Genomic DNA, 21,223 nt, shown 5'->3' with positions numbered 1-21,223 from the left:
CAGAGATCTCCAGAACACCGGAGGCTGCCCACTCTCCCCGGCTGGGCGGAAGTGCACGCAGACGGCGCCGAGATCGTAAACAAAGGCGAGGTAGGCGCGGAGGGCTACGGGCTAAGCTAAAGCTAACACCACACCGGCTGCCTTTACCCAGTATTTTTCTCGCCAATGTCCGTTCTCTGGCAAACAAAATGGATGAGATACGGCTCTCCATCACTAACAACAGACGGATTATGGACTCAAATGTCATGTTTTTCACCGAAACATGGCTGAACAACAGCTGCCCGGACAATGCTATCGAGTTAGCAGGACGCCACACACACCGAGCCGACAGGCTAGCAGATGACTCCGGCAAGACCAGAGGTGGAGGTTTGTGCATTTATATTAACAATGCTTGGTGCATGAACTCCACTACTACTGAGAGTCACTGCTCACCTAATGCGGAGTTTTTAATGGTCAAATGCAGACCTTATTATCTCCCCAGAGAATTCACTTCGATCATACTCACTGCCGTGTATATACCCCCCGACGCTAATGCTAGGTTGGCCATGAAAGAACTTTCTGCAGCCATTAACAAACACCAGAATAAACACCCCGAGGCTGCTTTTATTGTTGCTGGCGACTTCAACCACACCAACTTAAAGACAGTCCTCCCCAGATTCCACCAACATGTCTCCTGCCACACCAGAGGAGACAAGACTTTAGACCATGTGTATTCCAACCTGGCTGGAGCCTACAAAGCCACACCCCTCCCCCACATTGGACAATCGGACCATCTCTCCCTGTTCCTCACACCACGGTATTCACCACTCATCCAACGTGTGAAACCTGCTGTGAGGACAATTAAAGTGTGGCCAGAGGGGACAGACGCAGTGCTCCAGGACAGATTTAAAAACACAGACTGGAATATGTTCACCCACACAGACCTGGACCAGTACGCCTCATCTGTACTGGATTACATCTCCAAAACCACAGACAGTGTCACCACCCAGAAACGGATCACCATGTACCCCAACCAGAAGCCTTGGATGAACCGGGATGTTCGTCTCCTCCTGAAGGCCCGCAACACTGCCTTTAGGTCAGGAGATGCACACGCCTACAGTACAGCCAGGGCTAATCTAAAGAAGGGCATCAAAAAAGCCAAACACCATTACAAAAAGAAGGTAGAAGAACACTTCTCCAACTCCAACCCCCGACGCATGTGGCAAGGACTCCAGACCATCACAGACTACAGGACCACCAAACCCTCCCCCGCATCCTCTGATGTCTCCTTCCTCAACGAGCTCAACAACTTTTATGCTCGTTTTGAGCGAGGGAACCCCACAACCACAACCAAAGCAGACATGACGCCAGACCACCAACCTATGACTCTCTCCCCCACCGATGTAGGAGCGGTGCTGAGCAGGATCAATGTCCACAAGGCTGCAGGCCCTGATGGCATCCCCGGGCGTGTTCTCAGAGCGTGTTCTGGGGAGCTTGCAGGAGTGCTCACAGACATATTCAATCTGTCCTTGGCCCACGCTGTGGTACCGGCCTGCTTCAAATCCACCTCCATCGTCCCGATACCCAAAAACTCCAACCCATCTTGCCTCAATGATTACCGCCCAGTAGCACTCACCCCCATCATCACTAAGTGCTTAGAGCGACTGGTCCTAGCACACTTCAAATCCTGTCTCCCCCCCACCCTGGACCCCCACCAATTCGCATACCGCCGGAACAGGAGCACAGAGGATGCAGTCTCCATCGCACTGCACTCTGTCCTCTCACACCTGGACAACAACAACACCTACGCCAGAATGCTGTTTATAGACTTCAGTTCAGCATTCAATACAATCCACCCCTCACAACTCATCAGGAAACTGACAGACCTGGGTATCAGTTCCCTCATCTGCAAATGGTTACTGGACTTCCTGACCAACCGCCCCCAACATATCCGGCTGGATAACCGCTGCTCATCTACCATCACAATGAACACCGGTGTACCACAAGGCTGTGTGATGAGCCCTTTCCTCTACTCCCTCTTCACCCACGACTGCAGACCTGCTGATGGTTCCAACACCATCATTAAGTTTGCAGATGACACCACGGTGATTGGCCTCATCAGTGACAACGATGAGGCCGCCTACAGGGAGGAGGTGGATCGTCTGGCTGAGTGGTGCGACAGAAACAACCTGCTGCTTAACACCGAGAAGACCAAGGAGCTCATCGTGGACTACAGGAGGAATGCTGACCCACATCCACCCATCCACATTAAGGGGACGGCTGTGGAGCGTGTGAGCAGCTTCAAGTTCCTGGGAGTCCACATCTCCGAGGATCTCACCTGGACGACCAACTGCTCCAAGCTGGTCAAGAAGGCTCACCAGCGCCTCTTCTTCTTGAGGACTCTGAGGAAGAACCACCTGTCCTCAGACATCCTGGTGAACTTCTATCGTTGCACCATCGAGAGCATCCTGACCAACTGTATAACAGTCTGGTACGGGAACTGCTCTGCCTCGGACCGGAAGGCGTTGCAGAGGGTCGTGAAAACTGCCCAGCGCATCGCCGGAGCACCACTTCCTGCCATAAAAGACATCTACAGGAAGCGGTGTCTGAAAAGGGCTGGGAAAATCATCAAAGACCCCAGTCACCCATCACATGGACTCTTCACCCTCCTGCCCTCTGGGAGGCGCCACAGGAGCCTCCGGACTAAGACCACCAGGTACCGGAACAGCTTCTTCCCCACAGCTGTCAGACTCCTGAACTCTGCCTCCTGACATCTGACCCACGTTAAACTCATGGACTGAACATACACACACCCACAATGGACAACTGTACCCTCAAACACAATAATAACATGGACTGAACCACCACTCACAACCACTAGCACTTTATATAGCCTCTGTAGAAACTATCTACACCCTCACTTATCTTAACTGCACTACTGTATAGCTCTGTGTAAATAATCATTCTGTACATTCGATAATTTTTAATCCTACAACTGTTTACAACTTGCATAGTTCCCATTTCTGTATAGCTGTATATCTCAGATTTCTGTAAAGTTATTTATTTCATATTCTGTATAGTTTTTCATATTTATATCCTGTTCATATCCTGTACATAGCTTGTACTCACTACAGCCTGTACATACTTATAGTTATAGAATATTCACAACATACTTCATACCGTGTACATTATAACATACCATAATAGACCCATTTCTGTAATATACTCACATATCTATATTATTGCTAATATATATTGTAATATATCTATATCACTAAAGCACTTCTGGATGGATGCAAACTGCATTTCGTTGCCCTGTACCTGTGCATGTGCAATGACAATAAAGTTGAATTCTATTCTATTCTATTCTATTCTAAACTTGTTAACCTAATTCTTTTCTTTAAAAGTCATTTTAAAGTCATTAAAGGTGCATGCTGTACAATCATTCCACCCTGAAAGAACAGAAATCAACCCCCCAAATTACCATGACATTCATGTTCATGATGGTTTTATGTAAACATCTGACCACATCTGGATATTCCATTTCTGTACCACTCTTTGCACGGCACCAAGCCAACGTCTCTTTGTGTAAAAGCTTGCCAATAAATGTAATTCTGACTCTGAATGACCTTTTTGCTGACATATAAATACTCAGAATACCCAATGCATGTTCTTTGTGCGTGATAGGATGAGAGTGGGTTTCAGCTTCTCACTTTCAGAAACGTTTAAAACTAAAATTACACTTCAATAAGATGCAGGCAGCTTCAGCCCGTATCTCTAGTTTCTCTGTCACAGTGCTTACTCATTCATATGCAGCCTGCCTCCCTGCTCCTGAAAAGCCTCTCTCACATTCCTGAGTGGCTGCATGGTAAGCCATCATGGCAGATAAAACAAGCACAGCGACGTGATCCAGGAATAGTTATATTAACTGTGATAATGCCACAAAGACCGCCGTATTATCTACTTCTTCATTCAGAAGAAGTGAGCTATTTACACAGTATTCACATCAACGTGTGAAAACCCAATTTAGACAGAGAAATTACTTCTCTCACCTCCTCATTATGTGTTGGTTTCAAATGACAGATGACTGCGCAGCAATGTCGGACTTTTCAAGTGAACAATAAAGAGTATTTTTTAAGACAGGTGGTGTTTTATCAGGCCTGTTTTTCTTGTCTTTTTGTTTGAGTACAAAGACTGGAGGTGGCGAGAAGAAAAAAAAACAATACCTGAGGCTTTCTGTCACAATCCAAGAGCATTGTTTCGATTTGGCAGTTTTTTTTATTACTATTTTAAAGCTGTTGCCATATTGCCATATACATTTTAGAAGCAATAAATATTTATATCTGTTTATAATTGGTTGGAGTTTAGATTTTCCCATGCTTGGACTCGAATGTATCAAATGAATATAGAGATGAAGAAAATTTGAAGCCTAGATTTTGATTTCTAGCTTCCATGAGCAGAGAATAAATTGTTCTGGATGTTGGAGGAGTTCGGACTAGTGTATATAAATACTTGCAAATTACAACTTCAGACCTAATTAAAAGGACTTCTGTTTTCATGCTATGAAGCACTCATTGCCAGCAGGAATTTATACTGTCAAACCAAAGCCAGTGTAGTGCTAAAATCTTTAGATGTGATTACAAGAGGGCGTAAACTCATTATAATTATAATTCTTCATTGATTAAAGCTGATTGACTAAAATACTTGGAAAATAATACAGATGGTGATTAGCTTGTATGTTCAAAGTGGTTATATATTTGTGCATTGACCTTATTTTAACCAGTTTATGGTGCATATGTTGCATTTATTGCCATAAAAATATTTTCATGTATTTTTGGGACAGTTTCTGGATCTAGATTTCGCTCAGAGTAAAGATTAAAGTAACAGCGCTGAGAATCAGACCTTTAATTTGAAGTCATCCTTTAAATTCCTGTATCATCCTTCACTGTGCTGCTTTGGCTGATTTGCAGTGACTGAGTAACTGTGCTGGGGATCCCGTCACTGACCACTGGACCTGAACTGTTGGATTACACAATGACAAACAGACCGTGAGCAGGAGCCCCGAACCCAGTGGGACCTAAGATGACTCTTTTTCTCAAATGTTGCTGGAACACAATAGCCCAGCCTGCAGTGGGTTTTCCATAGTTTTCCACCAAAGGATTCAAGCACACTAGAATTTCTTTAAGTCCTCTTAATGACTAAAGTACCTTGCTTTGGCGCTGTGACATAATGAAAGCTTTCTCACTCCTCTCTCTCTCTCTCTCTCTCTTTTCTCTTTCGCTCTCTCTCTCTGACTGTGTGCCTCTCTCCCTCACTTACTTCTTTCCCCTCACTCTGCAGAGTGCAGCCAAACAGAGAGCAGCCTTGCTTCTGGTGCTATCTCTTTGGAGCCAGGCGGATGTTGGTAAGCACGTTGGACGCAGAAGCAAAAAAATTCATCAGGGATCTGGGGAGTGAGAGAGTCTGGAGGACTGAAGTAAAGAGGAGTGGAGAGGCAGACTGTCTCCCTCCTTCCCCGTGCTTTTCTTCAGCATCGTTTCACTTCGTCATGGATCTCTGGAGTAAAACAGTCCTGGGAATTAATGCACATGTCGCCCTTATATTATTCAGCTTGTATGGGGCAGTGAAAGCTGGTGAGTAGAATGAGATGTCATGTAAAGTTGTTTTGCAGTTTGCATTAATACAAGTAGCTCATTTGCCTTGGAGTTGGAGTTTTTGAGCTCTCAGATATTTTGCATTCTGTGTGTCATCCATAAAAACTAACTTTGCTGTTTTACATGCTTTTTACAAAAACAATATCTGGATTTGGGAAAATGCACTCAAATCTTTTCATTGATTTTGTTTCGGTTAAAAGAAGGCACTGGGAACCAGTGCATGAAGCATGGGGTTGGGAAAAGCGAACAAGAAACAATTTCTTCTCCCAAACCTTATTAAGCAGTTGCCCTTGAGCAAGGCACCTGCTCCAGTGAAGCTGCATACTTTAGAAGCATGAACATTGTGAACCAGGGAAAAAAGATAAAATAAGTTGTTGTTTTTTACTTTAATAATTCTTCATTTATTTCCTTAGTAGAATGTAGATATCAAAATGCTCAGAGTGTGAGAAAAAAGGCCTGTTTGTTTCTGAAAACTTAAACTTCAGACTAAATTCACTAAGTTTTACTATTTTCATCTTTTTCTCCCTGTTTGTGTTTTGCAAATTCTTTTGCAGTAACATGTTTCTTTTGATTTATTTCTCCCTTTTTTTGTTTTAAATCAGTTGCCATGTGTTTTTTCTGATTTGGAACTTTTGAAGCACAATTGCTGATGATTTAGCAAAGCATAAAAGATCAACCGTAGGCATGAATCAAAGTATCCTGCCCTCACAAAGTGAAATATATCCCAAAATGCTTGTGTCACATAATCCCACTACACCACTGGGATCCAGATCACACACTGTTTTGATGGAAATGTTAACAGAGGGATCACTTTACATCTGAGTTGTTTGCATGTGCCACACACTGGTGTATCAGTGACAAAGCTGCTAACACAGTGGAATGAAGTGGGCAAATTTCTCCTCTCCTAGAGGTGATGGTGTATTAAACTGTATTTTGAGTCAACATGCCTGAACAAATACGATTTATTAAGCTTTTCAGAAACACCACAGGCTTCATTCGGTGGAGGCAGCATTGGACAGGCAGATAAATGGTAGATATTACTACGTCAGGCTTATATTCCCCTTGACAGACAACAGCCGCTGGACACGGAGATGTGCTGATATTATGGGCTTTGAAAGAGTGAAAAAAAGAGATAAAGAGATTTCTCTGCCTTGGAGGAAATGGTTTGGGCTGAACAAAGTGCCTACCAGAAACTATAACTAAAACAAAAGAAAATGCAGCGGTCACTCTCAAATCAATAAGGCGTACTTGTAACCCATTTCTGCACTCTCGGAAAGCAAACATACAGTACATCATCCACTTAATAATCTCCAGTGCCCAGACCTCTCTCCACATTTTATTTGACTTTGTGTTAGTGCTGAGCCAGTGCCATAGGCAAGGTCTGACTCAAGCTATTTGTCAGAGTGAACAAAGGAGGTAAAACCGTCACAAGAGGGCAGATGCTTCTGTTTCTGCAGCTGGTCACAGTGACCCTGCCGTCCACCCGCTGCTTCTCCCAAAAGTACTGAAGCAGCAATGTTCTTTTGGGAGAAGCAGCAGGTGGATGGCTGGACAAACATTTCTGTGACATGACAATTCAGGCTTCAGACAGGTCTGTAATGGGCAGCCTGTTTGCCCTATGAAGACTTCTAACGAATGAAAAGGCTCAACATCAACAACAGCAGGTGTTCTGATTAGTGGGTGCCAGCAAAGATTTCAAGAGAATACATGAATTATCTCAGGTTATAATCATTAATGTTGTAGGAAGTTCTTTGATATTAGCCATATCCCATCTTATGAATTCCAAATGATACCAGTAAAAAAAAAAAAGTGGGTATTAAAGTGTACCCACATGGGAAGTGTTGTGTGAACTGGCGTGATGACCAAACGCGGATGAAAATCAGTGACATTCTATGCCCAACTCTGAGGTAAGCAATTAAAGTAACTAAATTAAGAGCACAAGATACGAGTGATTGACACATGACAGAAGAGCATTAGAGGGTTACCTAGGCAACTGGAACCTGGAATGTGCGTTAGTAACCAATTGTCAGCTTCATAGTGATGTGAAAAAAATTGAATCGCTACCTGTGTGAAAGCGACTTTGTGATGGTCTGCACACATGGAAGCTTTGCTTCAATCAGTCATGTCCTACAGAATAATTTGAAAGATGCTAACAATGGACATACACCCACTGGTAATTTAATGTATTAAGAATTAGCATAAGTGTCCAGTTTTAACATTCTTAGGGTTTTAGGGCTGTGTACACTGATATACATTGATTGAGGAATAGTTTACAATTTTAAGTCATCCCTCTGGACCAAAGAACCACAAAGAAGAACTTTTTTTTCCCTCCAGTGTGTTTCAATCAATTTGTGTTCACAATCTGTTTGTAATTTGCTCCTGATGAACTAAAACAGCTGCTCAGTTGGTGCCCTTGACTGTTTGTACAGTTATTTTCTGCAGATCATAGAAAGCGCAGATGCAATTTAGTGGTGGGATTTGTCCAGGATCACCAAGCTCCCTAATGAAGTTGTGGCTGTAGGAACAGCAAAGTAAAGACAGCTGATAACGAAAACTCTGAGGAAGGAGGAAAGATGAAGCTGATATAGCTAATATCTCACTAACACTGCACCTAACTGTTAACATCTTATCAGAATCATTCACATCCCAGCGTGACTAGATATCCTGTTCCAAGTCTCCCCAGTCTCACCTGAAGAAAGACAACAGTGGTTGATTTTTGACTACAGATTAAACGACATCTTGTTTGGATGATAAAAGGCCACTCACCTAAACACATTTTCCGTGTCTCCACAGGCCATTGTACAATAAAAATGACTCTCTTCTCATTAATTATGAGGCATTCATTAAATTCACATCCAACTTTCAATAACCGTTTGTTTCTCATTTCAAACCAACAGTCAAAGTGGTTCTTTTTACTCGCAGGTTACAAGTCTGCCGTAACCAACGAGAGTGAATTTTTTAACAATGACAGCAAAAAACCTTAGAGTGCTTAAGAAAGCCAACCCATGATCCTTCCCTACAGTATATATAAGAAAATTTTAAGCAAAACTTTCCCATTATATTGCTGCATAATGATGTGGTTATTACTATAGCTATGATCTTACCACGAATATGCTTTATTTATTTATTTCTCTGTCATCTATAAAATTAAAAGCTTAGGTTCTTTTTCAACCACAGCCTTCCTCTGTTACACCGTGCTTCAAAGACACGTTTTTCCGCTCCAAAATGGTCCCGCATAGGTTGCGTGAACCTGGCACATCCAGCTGAATGCACAGAACTACTTATCTCCTCCAATTATCTACACCACGTTCCTCCAAATTCACATGCTGACAAACACAGACCGCTAATGACGAGACAAAGCACGCGTCCAGACTGCTGTGTCTGTTCACACAAGACTTTAGACACCTAAAAGAGGTGCGAGGGATGTTTTTCTCTCTCTCTCTTCTTCTACTTGTCTCTAAAGTGCAACGTGGGATCATTATCTCTTCACTCAGCTGATTTTGGACTCTGTGAAATGTGTGTTTCACCCGGGGCCTAATGACAGATAATACCACTTCTCTTCTAACCTGTGTGTCTGTGCGTAGGAGCATGCATGCGCTGATGTGTGAAACGTGTGCATCCTCTAACAAGAGGATGTGTGAACATGATGAAAGCAGAGCAAAGGAATGCTAATAAGAGATGTGCCTGTGAATGCACACATGATGGCTAAAAAATGTTTACATAATGCATGAATCACCAGTCTTTCACACATACTAATAACCAAGAAGAGAGGTTTCCAAACTGAAACACATATACGGTACTTAACTGGCAGTAGGTGCTGCATCTCGTAAGAACAAAAAAGCACAAGGAAGTGTTGTCTTCTTTAAGTTCAGTTTCCTTTTATAGTTAATGTCGTGCAGGCACTTGTGGAGATTCTGGGGAAAACACAATAGAACAAGAAAAGTTTCCAGTGACCTTAAATAGATCACCTTATTTTCAGACAGGGTAAAAAACAAAAATCTGAGGATATTTCAGCCTAATAAACGTAAACATGATCAAAGGCACGGAGGCTAAAGCTTATAGAAGACTGACATTAATCTCAAGCACGGATATTTATGCCAGTAGAAGAAATTAGGAAAATATATGTACATAATTTAAAAAAAACAAATGCAAAATGAACTTAAATTGCAGGAACTGAAACAGTCATATTAACGTGAAACTGCTATGTGAACCTTCAGTATTTCAGCCACCTTCTACTTTAACTACAATAATTGCTTGGCAATATTGTATCGATACAGGAAAACCAAATATTGCTTTTCTATTAAATAAATTAAAATAACCTGGGAATAATATGAACAAGAGGATTCATCTCATGGATCACCATCTAATCTGCAATCATTCTCAGAGTGAGCTCAGCCAATCAGGAAGCTCTGTGAAGGTATGTCATTTCCTTGTTACCTGGAAGCAGGAGCTGAAAGTTTACCATCAGTGCTTGAGCTAAGCTACCGGTGCTAAAGCAGCTGGTCATGAATGAATCAACTTTTGAGTACTCTCTGCGGGGTTTTAAAAATGATGAAATCTTTATATCACTAGCTGAATCGCTTGTTCTTATTATCAGCATAGCAGCAATGTATTCATGTTTAATATATATTATTAGCTCACTGATACAGTCACTACCCAATTTACATATTTTATGGAGTTTCCTGATTTTCTAATGGCTAACTCGAAATTTTGAGTTATTTTCTCAAAATGTTGCCTTGTTTCAAGTTGCACAAGTTGTTCAAGTTAGTGTATGAGGTTTGACTCACTTTTGGAGCCAGCCTCAAGTGGCCACAAGAGGAAGTACAGTTTGGTCAAGCCGACATTCTTTTGTTCACAAACAGACTGAAGATGCATTTTCTGACACAGCACATTTATGTGCTCATAACATAGTCTAATGTTCAAATATGAAAAACTGATTTTAACCAAAAACCCTCGAGCACTATAGAGTGTGTGTCTGTTTTTTAAACACATTTTGGAAAATAAAATCTATTCAGTACTCTCAAGATGATTAAATTTGGTTGAAAATTGCATGAGCTGGGTAAATTAGCACCTGCCACAAGCCAAATTCCAGTAAAATATTTAAGTGGTTAGTATATTCCATTCATAAAATGAAAATCAGAAGTAATTATTTTGTCACTGGATGTTACATTTTCACATTTTATGATGTTAATTTCTCACCCTAGTCCTCAGAAAGATGTAAGCTGATGGGTTCCCAGAATGGGCATCAAATAACACCCTAGGCAGATGACCAGTACATCATAGGTCCAACACATCAAGACAGTGATTAGCAATGTGGCATCACAGCCAAAAGGTCCTGGGTTTGAATCTACAGCCCGGCTGTCCCCCATCACTGTGAATGTTGATGTTCTCCCCATCCCTGTGTGGGTTCTGTCTAGATACCATGACTTCTTCCCACAGTACAAAGACACGCACATTACATTAACTGGTGATGCCAAATTGGCTGTAGGTGTGAATATGAGTGTGAAAGTTTAGCTCAAATTCAAAACTAGGGATTTTTGTCGAATGAGCTTTAAAGAGATTTACACTAGACAAAGTGGGTAATTAATGAAATGCTGGATATGTGATTTTCCTTCAAGATTCGATTTGATTTCAGACTGTCCATTTCACATAGAATATCCAGATAAAATTTTTACTTTTCACTGTTTTGATATAAACATAAACCTGCAAATTTCATTAGTGAGGAAAGTGTTGTGCATTTCTTTACGCCTTTGATGTGATGGTGATGAATGATTCATGAGACACTGGTTTGTGACAGCAGAGATGAGAAAAGTGAGAGGAAGCTAAGGAGAACCCCTTGTCATATTTCTTCTTTAGTGTCATTTATGAAAATGTGTGTTCAGAGAAGGCGAGTCATGAATGTGAGTTGATGAAGTCAAGGCCACGTTATGGCGGCGGCACCCTTCAGAGTAAACTTGGAGCTGTCAGTCAAGAATCAGGATTTATTAACCCAGAGACAAGTAGTTAAGTGATAAAACTGACAGTCCTGTGCGGTCCATCCATCTGAGTTTGTGACACACTGATATTTGCTCAAGGCCAATGCCCCTGAATCTCTGGCTCCCTAAACACACGCTCATTTATCACAGGGTCCTGTCATCACTGTAGATCATGTGTAGCTGGTCCAAGAATCTGTCAAACTCTGCTAAGATCATTGTGTTCGGTCACCGCATTGTTGTGGGTCCTAGTTTGTATAAGAAGAGAACTTCAATTTACTGGTTGAAGATTTAAACCTTGCTGTAAAGAATCACTTGAGCAAAGTGTGAGAATCCCAACATACTAGAAGAATAAAGTGATGTTAAACCTAACTCAGGGCCAGATGTATTCTTTTCAGATTTCTAAAACTCTCAAGGATCTCAAAAGTTTGATTAGCCAGATTTAAAATCCCATCATTAGCTATGAGCGGAGTGGCTCCATAGTGTCATGGTTAATACATTCAGCTTACAAGCAAATATTCTTGTGAGCACTCCCAGCGGGGGAGGGATGTGTGTCAGGAAGGCCATCTTGCATCAAATTTGCGTGAAATCAAATATGCAGACTCATCATGTGACATTTAGAACAAGAAAAGGAATTTCAGTGCATTCTTATTTAATTTGGACGTAAAATCAATCTTTGCACAAAAGGATATTAGACATGGTAATGAAGACAGCAAAAAACAGAAAAGTTCTCATAAGAAGATTGGAAGATTGTTCGTGAGTAAAAATCCTTTCTCCAAGGACACTGGCTTTGTTTGTTGGACCTTGATAGTTTTGCGATATAGTTTTTTCACTTAAAACATCGTTGAAGGGTAAATATGTAGGCCTCCACATTATATTTAAAAAACAAACAAACAAAAAGAAGTCTCTCTTTTTGTTTTAACTTGCTCTTTGTTAAGCTTGTGGTTAGGATTAGGAAAAAAGAAATTGGGTTAACCCCAAATAATAACCCCATGTTACAAAGGTCTATTTCTATTTTGCTACACTGCCAAGTCACACCCTGACAACTTGACCCCAAAAACAAGATTTTCACAGTTTTTGTAAAAATACTACCCTTGTACCAACGCAGCTGTGACATTCTGCTCCAAGTCTGAGCTCATGCACTGTATCTCTCTCATTAGCTGATAGACATGTTGTACCTACATGCATTTCTTCACAGAAATTAGAATGTGGAACTCCTCAGTTACATAAAAGCCTTTCTACAGTACTTCTGGGTCATAGTTTATTATTTATAATGTACTGTTATAATACTTCTACTTGTTAGTTTTAATTAGTAAGCATGCAGTATTCCTTCTGTGTTTGGTGTTGTACGTATTTATTCTGCACGTACCGTACATTGTTTACCGGTCATTTATTACACCTGCCCTGACTGTAATGCATTAACTTTAGGTTGATTTAATGGATGTCGCTGACAGCTGAATGTCATCTCTAACATGCATATTTTACGAAGAACAGGGACAACGTAATGTATTCATAATTCAGAAATAATTTAGCTTGCCACATGTATGCTTTGTCATCCTCACATTCCTTTGGACTGCAAATCATCTTCTGCAACCTACCACACTCAGAGCTGCCACTGTAATTAGATTAGATGCAGCATCGTGGCAAATGTGAGAGCGGTTGAAATGCCAAAACATAATCTGATATTGAACACCTTGGGATAAAGCTGAGTCAAAGCTAAAACTTTGAGATGTAAGAGAAATGTATATCTGACAAGCAATTTAACGATTCAGTAAACGAGGCTGAAGAAATAGCAGAGAAAGATGAGTGTGCACCGTCAGAGTACTGAAACTTTCAGTTCCATTCATTTTATGTTACTTCACTATATAATCAGTTTGAGAATAGCATCCCAGCAGCTGGCAAAGATTCAAAGACAAAAATCTACACCAAACAGCTGAGAAAACTCCCACTGTAACTACTGTGACCCCAAATTATGAATAGGCTAAAACTTATGCATTTTACATAATAATAATTAGCTGGTGACATAAATATTTCTCACTGATTAAAATCTAGCATCATCTCATTTGAATTGTTTTCATCCTTCCCTCTCATGCATACTAATCCTTCTTCCAGAAGCAAGCAGAGAATTGTTTGTAATAATCATAAAATCTGTCAGACAGCCACGGTTATAAATGCGTCTCTCTGAGATGAGATAATGAGTAGCAAACATTGTTTCATTTAGGAAAAATCATATAAGAATATGATCAGTAACCTAATTCAGTTCAAGTTTAATGTGTAGAAAATAAGATTTCGCAGCAACACTTAAATAATTACAAATACATGCAAAATTAATTTTTTCTTCATAAATAAAAGAAAATATAACAGTTATTGTTGCATCAATGTTGCATCCTGTCATGTTGTTGGCTTTTTGGTGTATTCGTTGGCTTCTGGTTTCCATGTTTACTTTTCCTAGTTCTAGGGTCACTGCTTGCTACAGCCCATTTAATTTTAATGATATAGGTACACTAACTGGTCCCTTTGTCTGGTACCCCTGTTCAGCTGCTGGTGAACGTCCAAACCGAGCATCAAGATGGTTGAAGAAATACGATTTAAGTGACTTTGAATGTGAAATTGTTGCTGATGCCAGACAGACTTGGTTTGAAGATTTCAGAAATTGCTAATTGCTAATTGCTAATAAAAAAATATCCAATGAGCAGCACTTCTCTGAGCCAAAATGCCATGATGATGCCAAAGATCAGAGCAGAATAGCCAGACTGACAAGCTGATAGGAGGCCAAAAGCAACTCAAATAACCACTGTTACAAAGGTGTGCAGAAGATTATCTGTAAACGCACAACATGTCGAACCCTGAAGAACTACAGCAGCCGCAGAAGACCACAGCGAGTGCCAAGTGCTAAGAAAAGGAAAACTAAGGCTATAATGTGCACAGGCTCACTAAATTTGTCAATATGATCCGAACTCTCAGAGTAATGCTTCCAGTACCTTGTTGAATCAATACCATGAAAGTTAAAGTAGTTCTGAAGGCAAAGTGGGGTCCAAACTGATACTAGCAGTGATTGGTGAGTGTATATTCCAAAGATTTTCCTTGCGCTTGTTCCTTTTGTTGTTGTACTTCCTTCACATGTTTACATTGTGTTCACATGCTCAAAAAATTAAGTGAACCTTCAGACATTGAATCTTATTGAATGGAATTTTAAAGTTTTAAATCTCTACTAACATATATTGTGCACTTTGTTAAAAAAAACAGGAAAAGGTCAGTGGAAACCAAAATAAGCATTAACCCTTTGAGGATTGGTTTTTAAAGGGGGATATACTTAATTTATCCCAAATTTAGGAAATTACTAATATTATCAAGTTTTGAAGTATGTCCTCCCAACAGGAAGTCTTATATCCTCTCCTGTGTCAACAGACCTTACTAAAAATGTATTTGTGTGTAACGATGAATCCCTGCCAACTATAAAAGTGCTGATCATTAGTATATGGACTAATCTACTTGTGCATTACTAGTTCAGGAACCAATACAATGAGACACAAGAAAGAAAGGCAGATGAACGCTGTAAAATAAAATCTTTTGTTGATAGTTCTATAAACTCCTCAGGGTAGAGGCAGTAGCATGAAGCCATAATGAAGTATGGAGTTAAATATGGAGGTTAAGGCAGTTGGTGTAACTGTCATATAAGTTATGCACCCAATCTGTCTTTAACGCACAAATGTACAAAGATGAAATGGCTTCAGGTGTATAGCAACAGCTTAAGAGAAGTCCACGCTGTGCTGTCTTTGCACTGTTGTAAATTTATCTGCTGGTAAAATCCAGTTTTTGGAATTAGCCTCTTGGTTATTTTCTCAAATGGGAAATACTAAAAACTTGCAAAACGATAATAATAAAAATGTCATGCTGTGACAAAAAAAGGCTTCCTCTTCACGCATATATCATTAACTAGTAGCTCCCAGTTATTCCAGCAAATGACAGACTTAATGTGATGAGCTGAATATTCAGTATTTCAAAAATGCAAAACAGGAACCATCAACAAGCTCGGCCAGCAATGACTTGTTTTTGTTTTTTTAGTATGTTCCTTTTGATTTCTATGCCGCATTACGTGAGTAGTTGGGAGTCCAATATTTCATCAGTAATTGAAGTCTGTGACGTTTTGCATTGTTTTGCCGTATTCTGTAACCTTTCCGGCACTGAGGAACCAGGGGTTTCAGTTTTCTGTCACTGCAGATGGGATGGAAGTTAAACGTGTATGCAGAGTATTGTTCCTCTGGTACTCAAAGGATTACAGTCACTTGCACATCTCAAGTAAAGGTCTGTTTCTCACTTGAAAACATTTTCGTAATGTAGACAGCTCTCTTGATATGCTGCCAAAATCTTATTGAATCTAAATTTGGTCAGAAAATATGCTTCACCAAGCTGCTACTTTTTTCTTTGCCCTTGGCCTAAATTATATGCGAATGTGCCAAGGATTGTACCTAGGACATGCATGAGCGAACACAAGGTTTTGCAGCAGCATGAAAGACTTCTACCTGTCTTGTTCCCTAAATATTCCTGCAATGAGCACAAAGATGCTTTGATATTGTTAGAATTCTGCACCATACACAGGGGTCAGGCCCTCCCACCAGGGGAGGAAGCCACAGTTTCTGCTCAGTGCAGGAGCCCAGTGGAGATTTAATGCGTAGCGCATTTCTACATATTTCTTTTCCTTTTTCTTCTTTGATTTCTCTCTGGTCTCTGTTTTATTTTATTTGTAACCAGAATTTCCAGAACCTTATATTTGCATACTAAAGAAAAACATTGTCTCTGTGAACTTATTTTTATCTGTTACTCTTAAAGAATGAACTGCGAAAATTCCTCAGTGATTGTGGTTCATTTTTTTTTAGAATTGAAGACGTGTGTAGGATGAGTGGTGAAACATCTTCCCTAACTCAAAGAACTCCGGTTGGCTTTATTGTACACGTCAACATGTACAAGTTATTATGTGACACATCCCACAGCTGCCACAGATTTGTCAGCGGCACAACTATAATGCAATTATTGCAATCCAGCACATTCTAAAATTGCTCTACTGGACTGAAATCTGGTGACAGTGAAAACCATTTCTGTACAGTGAACTCACTCTCATGTTCAAGAAGACAGTTTAAGAGTTAGATTAAATGTTTTCCTGCTGGAAGCAGCCATCAGAAGATGGGTATATGGTCATAAAGGGATGGACATGGTTACACAACAGTACTCATTAAAACGATACCCAACTGGTACTAAAGTATACCAAGAAAATATTCCCCCCACCGTTTTACCACTACGGTGATACATGGATCCATGTTGTTTACACTAAATTCTTTGTGTAGCCTCAGTTTCCCATCAGGAATGCAACCCAGTGTGGTCTTCTGCTGCTGTAGCCCATCTGCTTCAGTGTTTGATGTGTTCATTCAAACATGCTTTTTTTCATACCTTGGATATAACAATCGATTTCATTTGATTCTCTGTTGGATTTCTGTCAGTTTGAAGCAGTCTGGGCTTTCTCCTCTCACACAACAAGTCATTTTCATCTAGAGTAAGGTCTCAAGAACTCAAGAGATGGTTGTGTAGGAAAATCAAAGCAGTTTCTGAAATACTCAGAGCACATCTGTCACCAATAACCATGCCATATTCAAAGTCACAAAAATCACCTTTCTTTCCTATTCAGATGCTCGGTTTGAACTTCAGTAGGTGGTCTTGAACATGTCTACATGCCTACATGCTTTGAGCCATATGACTGGCTAAACTGAAATTTGTGTCAGCGAGTAGTGACTGTATTTCTGAAGGTGTTACACGATCAATAGAAACAGCAATGTAACACAGTCTAACACAATATCCAGCCTCAAATATAACTCTACTTAACATCAGCATTAAGACATTATGTGTCATTGTTAGGTATTTGAAAATAAATCTACTCATGTTGCCTCTTTAAAAAAAAGAAAGAAAGATGTAATACGCTTTGCAAGATATGACTTGCCCTGGATACTGTGTTTGACAGTGAACTGAGCTACTGACCGGCAGTTTCTGAGTGGATAAGCATCCGTTTCAAACAATACCCGCATGCCAGAGGTGTTTATAACAAGGCAGGACTGGAAACATTTTTTTTAGCATTCAGTCGCAGCTCAGGAGCTATTCAATAGGCAGGCTCCTGTCTCAAGCCAGAGATACATGCTGGAATGAAGGCACGCAAGTCAGAGCAGAAGAGAGATCTCCCCGATGAAATGCCCCATTCTGCTACCTATATACACTAGCAAAAACGTGACATTACGAAGCTTATTTTTAATTAAAACACAACTGAAGACACACATACTTAATTGGGTCTGTGTAAGCGCGCCATCATGAAAAAATGCAGTCCTGAGATCCCAACTGTAGTGGGAAGTACCACAGGGATGGATTTAAGTACTTCAACAGGTGTTTAGAAGTCTGTCTTTCTCTCTTTGGACAGATTTGTCAATACAAGTAGTCCCTAGGTGCTCACAAATAGAAATATAAACATCGTAATGGGCATTGCTGCCGGTGTGATGTTACTGCAAAATGGTCTCTGGTGCACATAATTCACAGTGATCCAGAGACTCCACTATTATCTGTATAATAATTTATCACCTAGTAATTTTTTCAACATCTGCCCCTAAGCAATGCAAGCCAGCCTGGCATTGCAAAATCCGAAATAAATAATATGCCAAATGATTAAATGTTATCCCCAGAAATACTTTGCTTTTTCTTTGTATACTTTTGGTATCCTGTGATTAAAGAAAATGTAAAGGTGAGTGGACAGCTCTTTTTCTGGATGTCCGTATGTTACACCAAAACTTTAATAACTCCAATGGCAGTAAAAAAGCACAGGTGTTATTGTTTGTGGTCATGCTACGGAACTCTTACCCTGCTAATGGAAACAACTTCCTGGTATGTATTACTGAAACAAACTGTTGTATTTGCAATAAGTACTTACAATTTTTGTTGGAGGATTTATTTTAAAACCTATTTTTTGCCTTTTTACAGCTTTATTTGAAAGGGTACAGTGAAGAGTGACAGGAAAGCAGATGGAATGACATGCGGCAAAGGGCCACAGGTCGGACTCGAATCCGCCTGCTCATCCCAGTGAGCTTAACTGGCACCTTCTTATTGGAGGATTGAGGAAGATTTGAGTTTGAGGCTCTAATATTTTTTGCTCGGCATTACTGGCTAGAAAATAAAGTCAGTTAGACATTAAGCACCACTGTATTGAGAGTCCAGTATCATTAAGGAGCTCCATACCAATAAATCTGACAGCTCTTGTTCATTTAGGTGAAGCCACTCATAAATGCTTCTGCTATTTCACTAACAGAGTAAAGTTGACTGTATTTGGTGACACAACACGATGGCAGGATGCATGAGAGAATGTGTGTAAAGTTCATTCTTTTGGATATATATTTATTTCATACATGCCATGGGCGTGCAGAGCACTGGGAGGGGTTCTCTTTTTATAGCACTCTCAAAGTCACAGGAGTTATGATTATAAGAGCTGTCAGGGCTAATGATTCACAATATCACTATTTAGGCTGAGGCCTGTCAAGCTAGCACTCCATTACTAGCCCTAACACCCAGTCCTCTGAGAGCCTACACTGTCTGCTTCTACATGGTGTTAAAAATATGCTAAGGCTGGAAACATAAATCTGGAAAGAAATAACCAAAAAAGTGAGTATAATGAGTACCAGAGAATTTAATTGTACTGTGTGGTCTCTGTTTTATGTCTTAACTCTTCCATGAGAAACTGAGCTCCAGTTGAGTAAGCAGTAAGTGTTCAGAGCCAGCTTAATTCATTATGCACAATTCTGTGATTGTCTATGCAGCTTCACAGCTAACAACACCAGCTACTGGACCTATAAAATGTTATGATTGAGTGAGTGCAGACCTAATAGTTAAAGTTAGTTAAACTTAAGTTTTCTTAAGAGAAGCCCTTAAAAGGTATTACAACCATTAGAATCCAATTTGGAAAAATTACAACATTTATCAATCCACAGGTTTAGCTTCATATACATGAGTGTGAAACAGCAGAAGAAGAAGTTCTATTGGGCTTAGTTAGGTTGTGACACTCAGGAGGCAGCTGACAGGTACAAAAAGGACAGTTGGAGTGAGGTCCTTGCAGTACGTGAAGCAAAAACTTGGATGTAGGAGGAGTTTGGGTAGGCCATCGAGCAAGACTTTCAGCCAACATCACGGCACTTCTGAGAAACCGTCAGGTAACTGCAGAAGGGCAAGCAACCTCCTTTTCAAAGTGTATACAGTGGGGACAGAGTGGTGCTGACCTTAACTGAGGTTATAGTCAGTTGTTGCAAAGAATACTTTAAAGAATGTGAGAGGAATTGAGGAGATCCTCAAAGTGGAAGCAGAGCAGGGGACGATGGGGATGACTCGCTTATCAGGGTGGCCGAGGTCACTGAAGCAGTCAAAAAGTGACAAAGCTTTGCTTTGGGTTTCTTAAAGTTGACTGACACACCTCTGCAGCGTCAGATAGACGTTAGGGATAGTGCCTCTGTATTGACACCGGACAGTGGTCACCCTTTTTAAGAAGTGGAACCAGGAAATGTGGTCCAGTTTCAGAAGCATTGCACTCCTCAGCCTATGACTTTATCCTGTGCTTTCTGTTGCTAAATGTGCATAGGTGAACTCAGTGAAGGTCTTTAATTTCAACCCACAAAAAGCTGCATTTCAAATATGTAATAAATGAATAACTGGACACTGAACAAAATAAATAAGAACAAGGTCTCGAAGTTCTCTTTAAATTTCTTTTTAAATGGACACGAGAAATTTCAAATATATTTTAAATCATTAAAATGTTGACATTCAAGAATGCCTGAAATATCTTGTATTATAATGTTTCATAGGAGTTCGAACAATATATTCAAAGATACTGATTATTATTATTATTGCAGTTTTGAATTATATCTTTATCACATATGTTTGCTGGAAATACAACCAACGCCTAGTCATCCTGCATCATCACATTCTGCCTATTTGTGAAATACCTGTCTCACTATGTAGAATGTCACCTTTGCTTTTAGTCCTTGATGCACTTAATGCAGCAATATTTTTCCTGAGAAATTAAAACAGTTGTGTTTTAAGGCACAAGGTCTAGATTTGGAAGTTAGCAGGGTGTTGTGGTTAATGTCCTGTTTGGACATTTGTGTTGCAAGTTTCTTTTTTTACTTAAAACTAACTAAAACTACATGGTCTGGTTTAACTTAAATAAATGTTTGAAAAAAATCAGGAAAGCGTGACGTATGAGCACCCATATGTGACTAGTTGGAAGTGAGCTATCCATCTCACTACTGTCGCTACACACTGCCGCTAAAGGACACCTTGTATTCAAAATTAGCTTTGACAGCAACACAGAAATGGGAACCGACTACATAATAACTTCTCCGCTTAAAGAATCAAATGATCTCTTACTCATGAAAACTTTATTTCTTATCTTTGCATAATTTTAGACACACAAAACCACAAACAGTACACATTATACCTCTCTTTCATATTAATTTCCAACCTTGGCATTCTTGGAAATCTATATAGGTATTTTGTTTCGTGTAGGCAATGGCACAAACACCATGGTATGCCTAAACATATATA

At 40.2% G+C, this 21,223-nt stretch overlaps 1 protein-coding gene across 3 annotated transcripts in view; it reads left to right on the top strand.

Moving 5' to 3' along the window:
* Positions 1-230: 230 nt before the first annotated feature.
* The window catches only part of LOC308388062 (contactin-associated protein-like 4), a 95,132-nt gene continuing 74,139 nt past the window's right edge, over positions 231-21,223 (top strand). For 2 of the 3 annotated variants that reach the window (XM_080868536.1, XM_080868538.1), the window contains exons 1-2: positions 231-366; positions 5,320-5,612. In XM_080868536.1, the coding sequence (XP_080724662.1) occupies positions 5,378-5,612 (235 nt within the window). In that variant the 5' untranslated portion in view covers positions 231-366; positions 5,320-5,377. Of the gene's footprint in view, positions 367-4,988; positions 5,110-5,319; positions 5,613-21,223 lie in introns of those variants that run through there. The other variant, XM_080868537.1, reaches the window with a different exon arrangement.

This window comes from Rhamphochromis sp. 'chilingali', assembly GCF_963969265.1.
Source record: "Rhamphochromis sp. 'chilingali' genome assembly, chromosome: 20".
NCBI classification, from domain to species: Eukaryota; Metazoa; Chordata; class Actinopteri; order Cichliformes; family Cichlidae; genus Rhamphochromis; species Rhamphochromis sp. 'chilingali'.
Note: the sequence above shows the minus strand (reverse complement) of the source record. Positions and strands in the feature narration are given on the sequence as shown.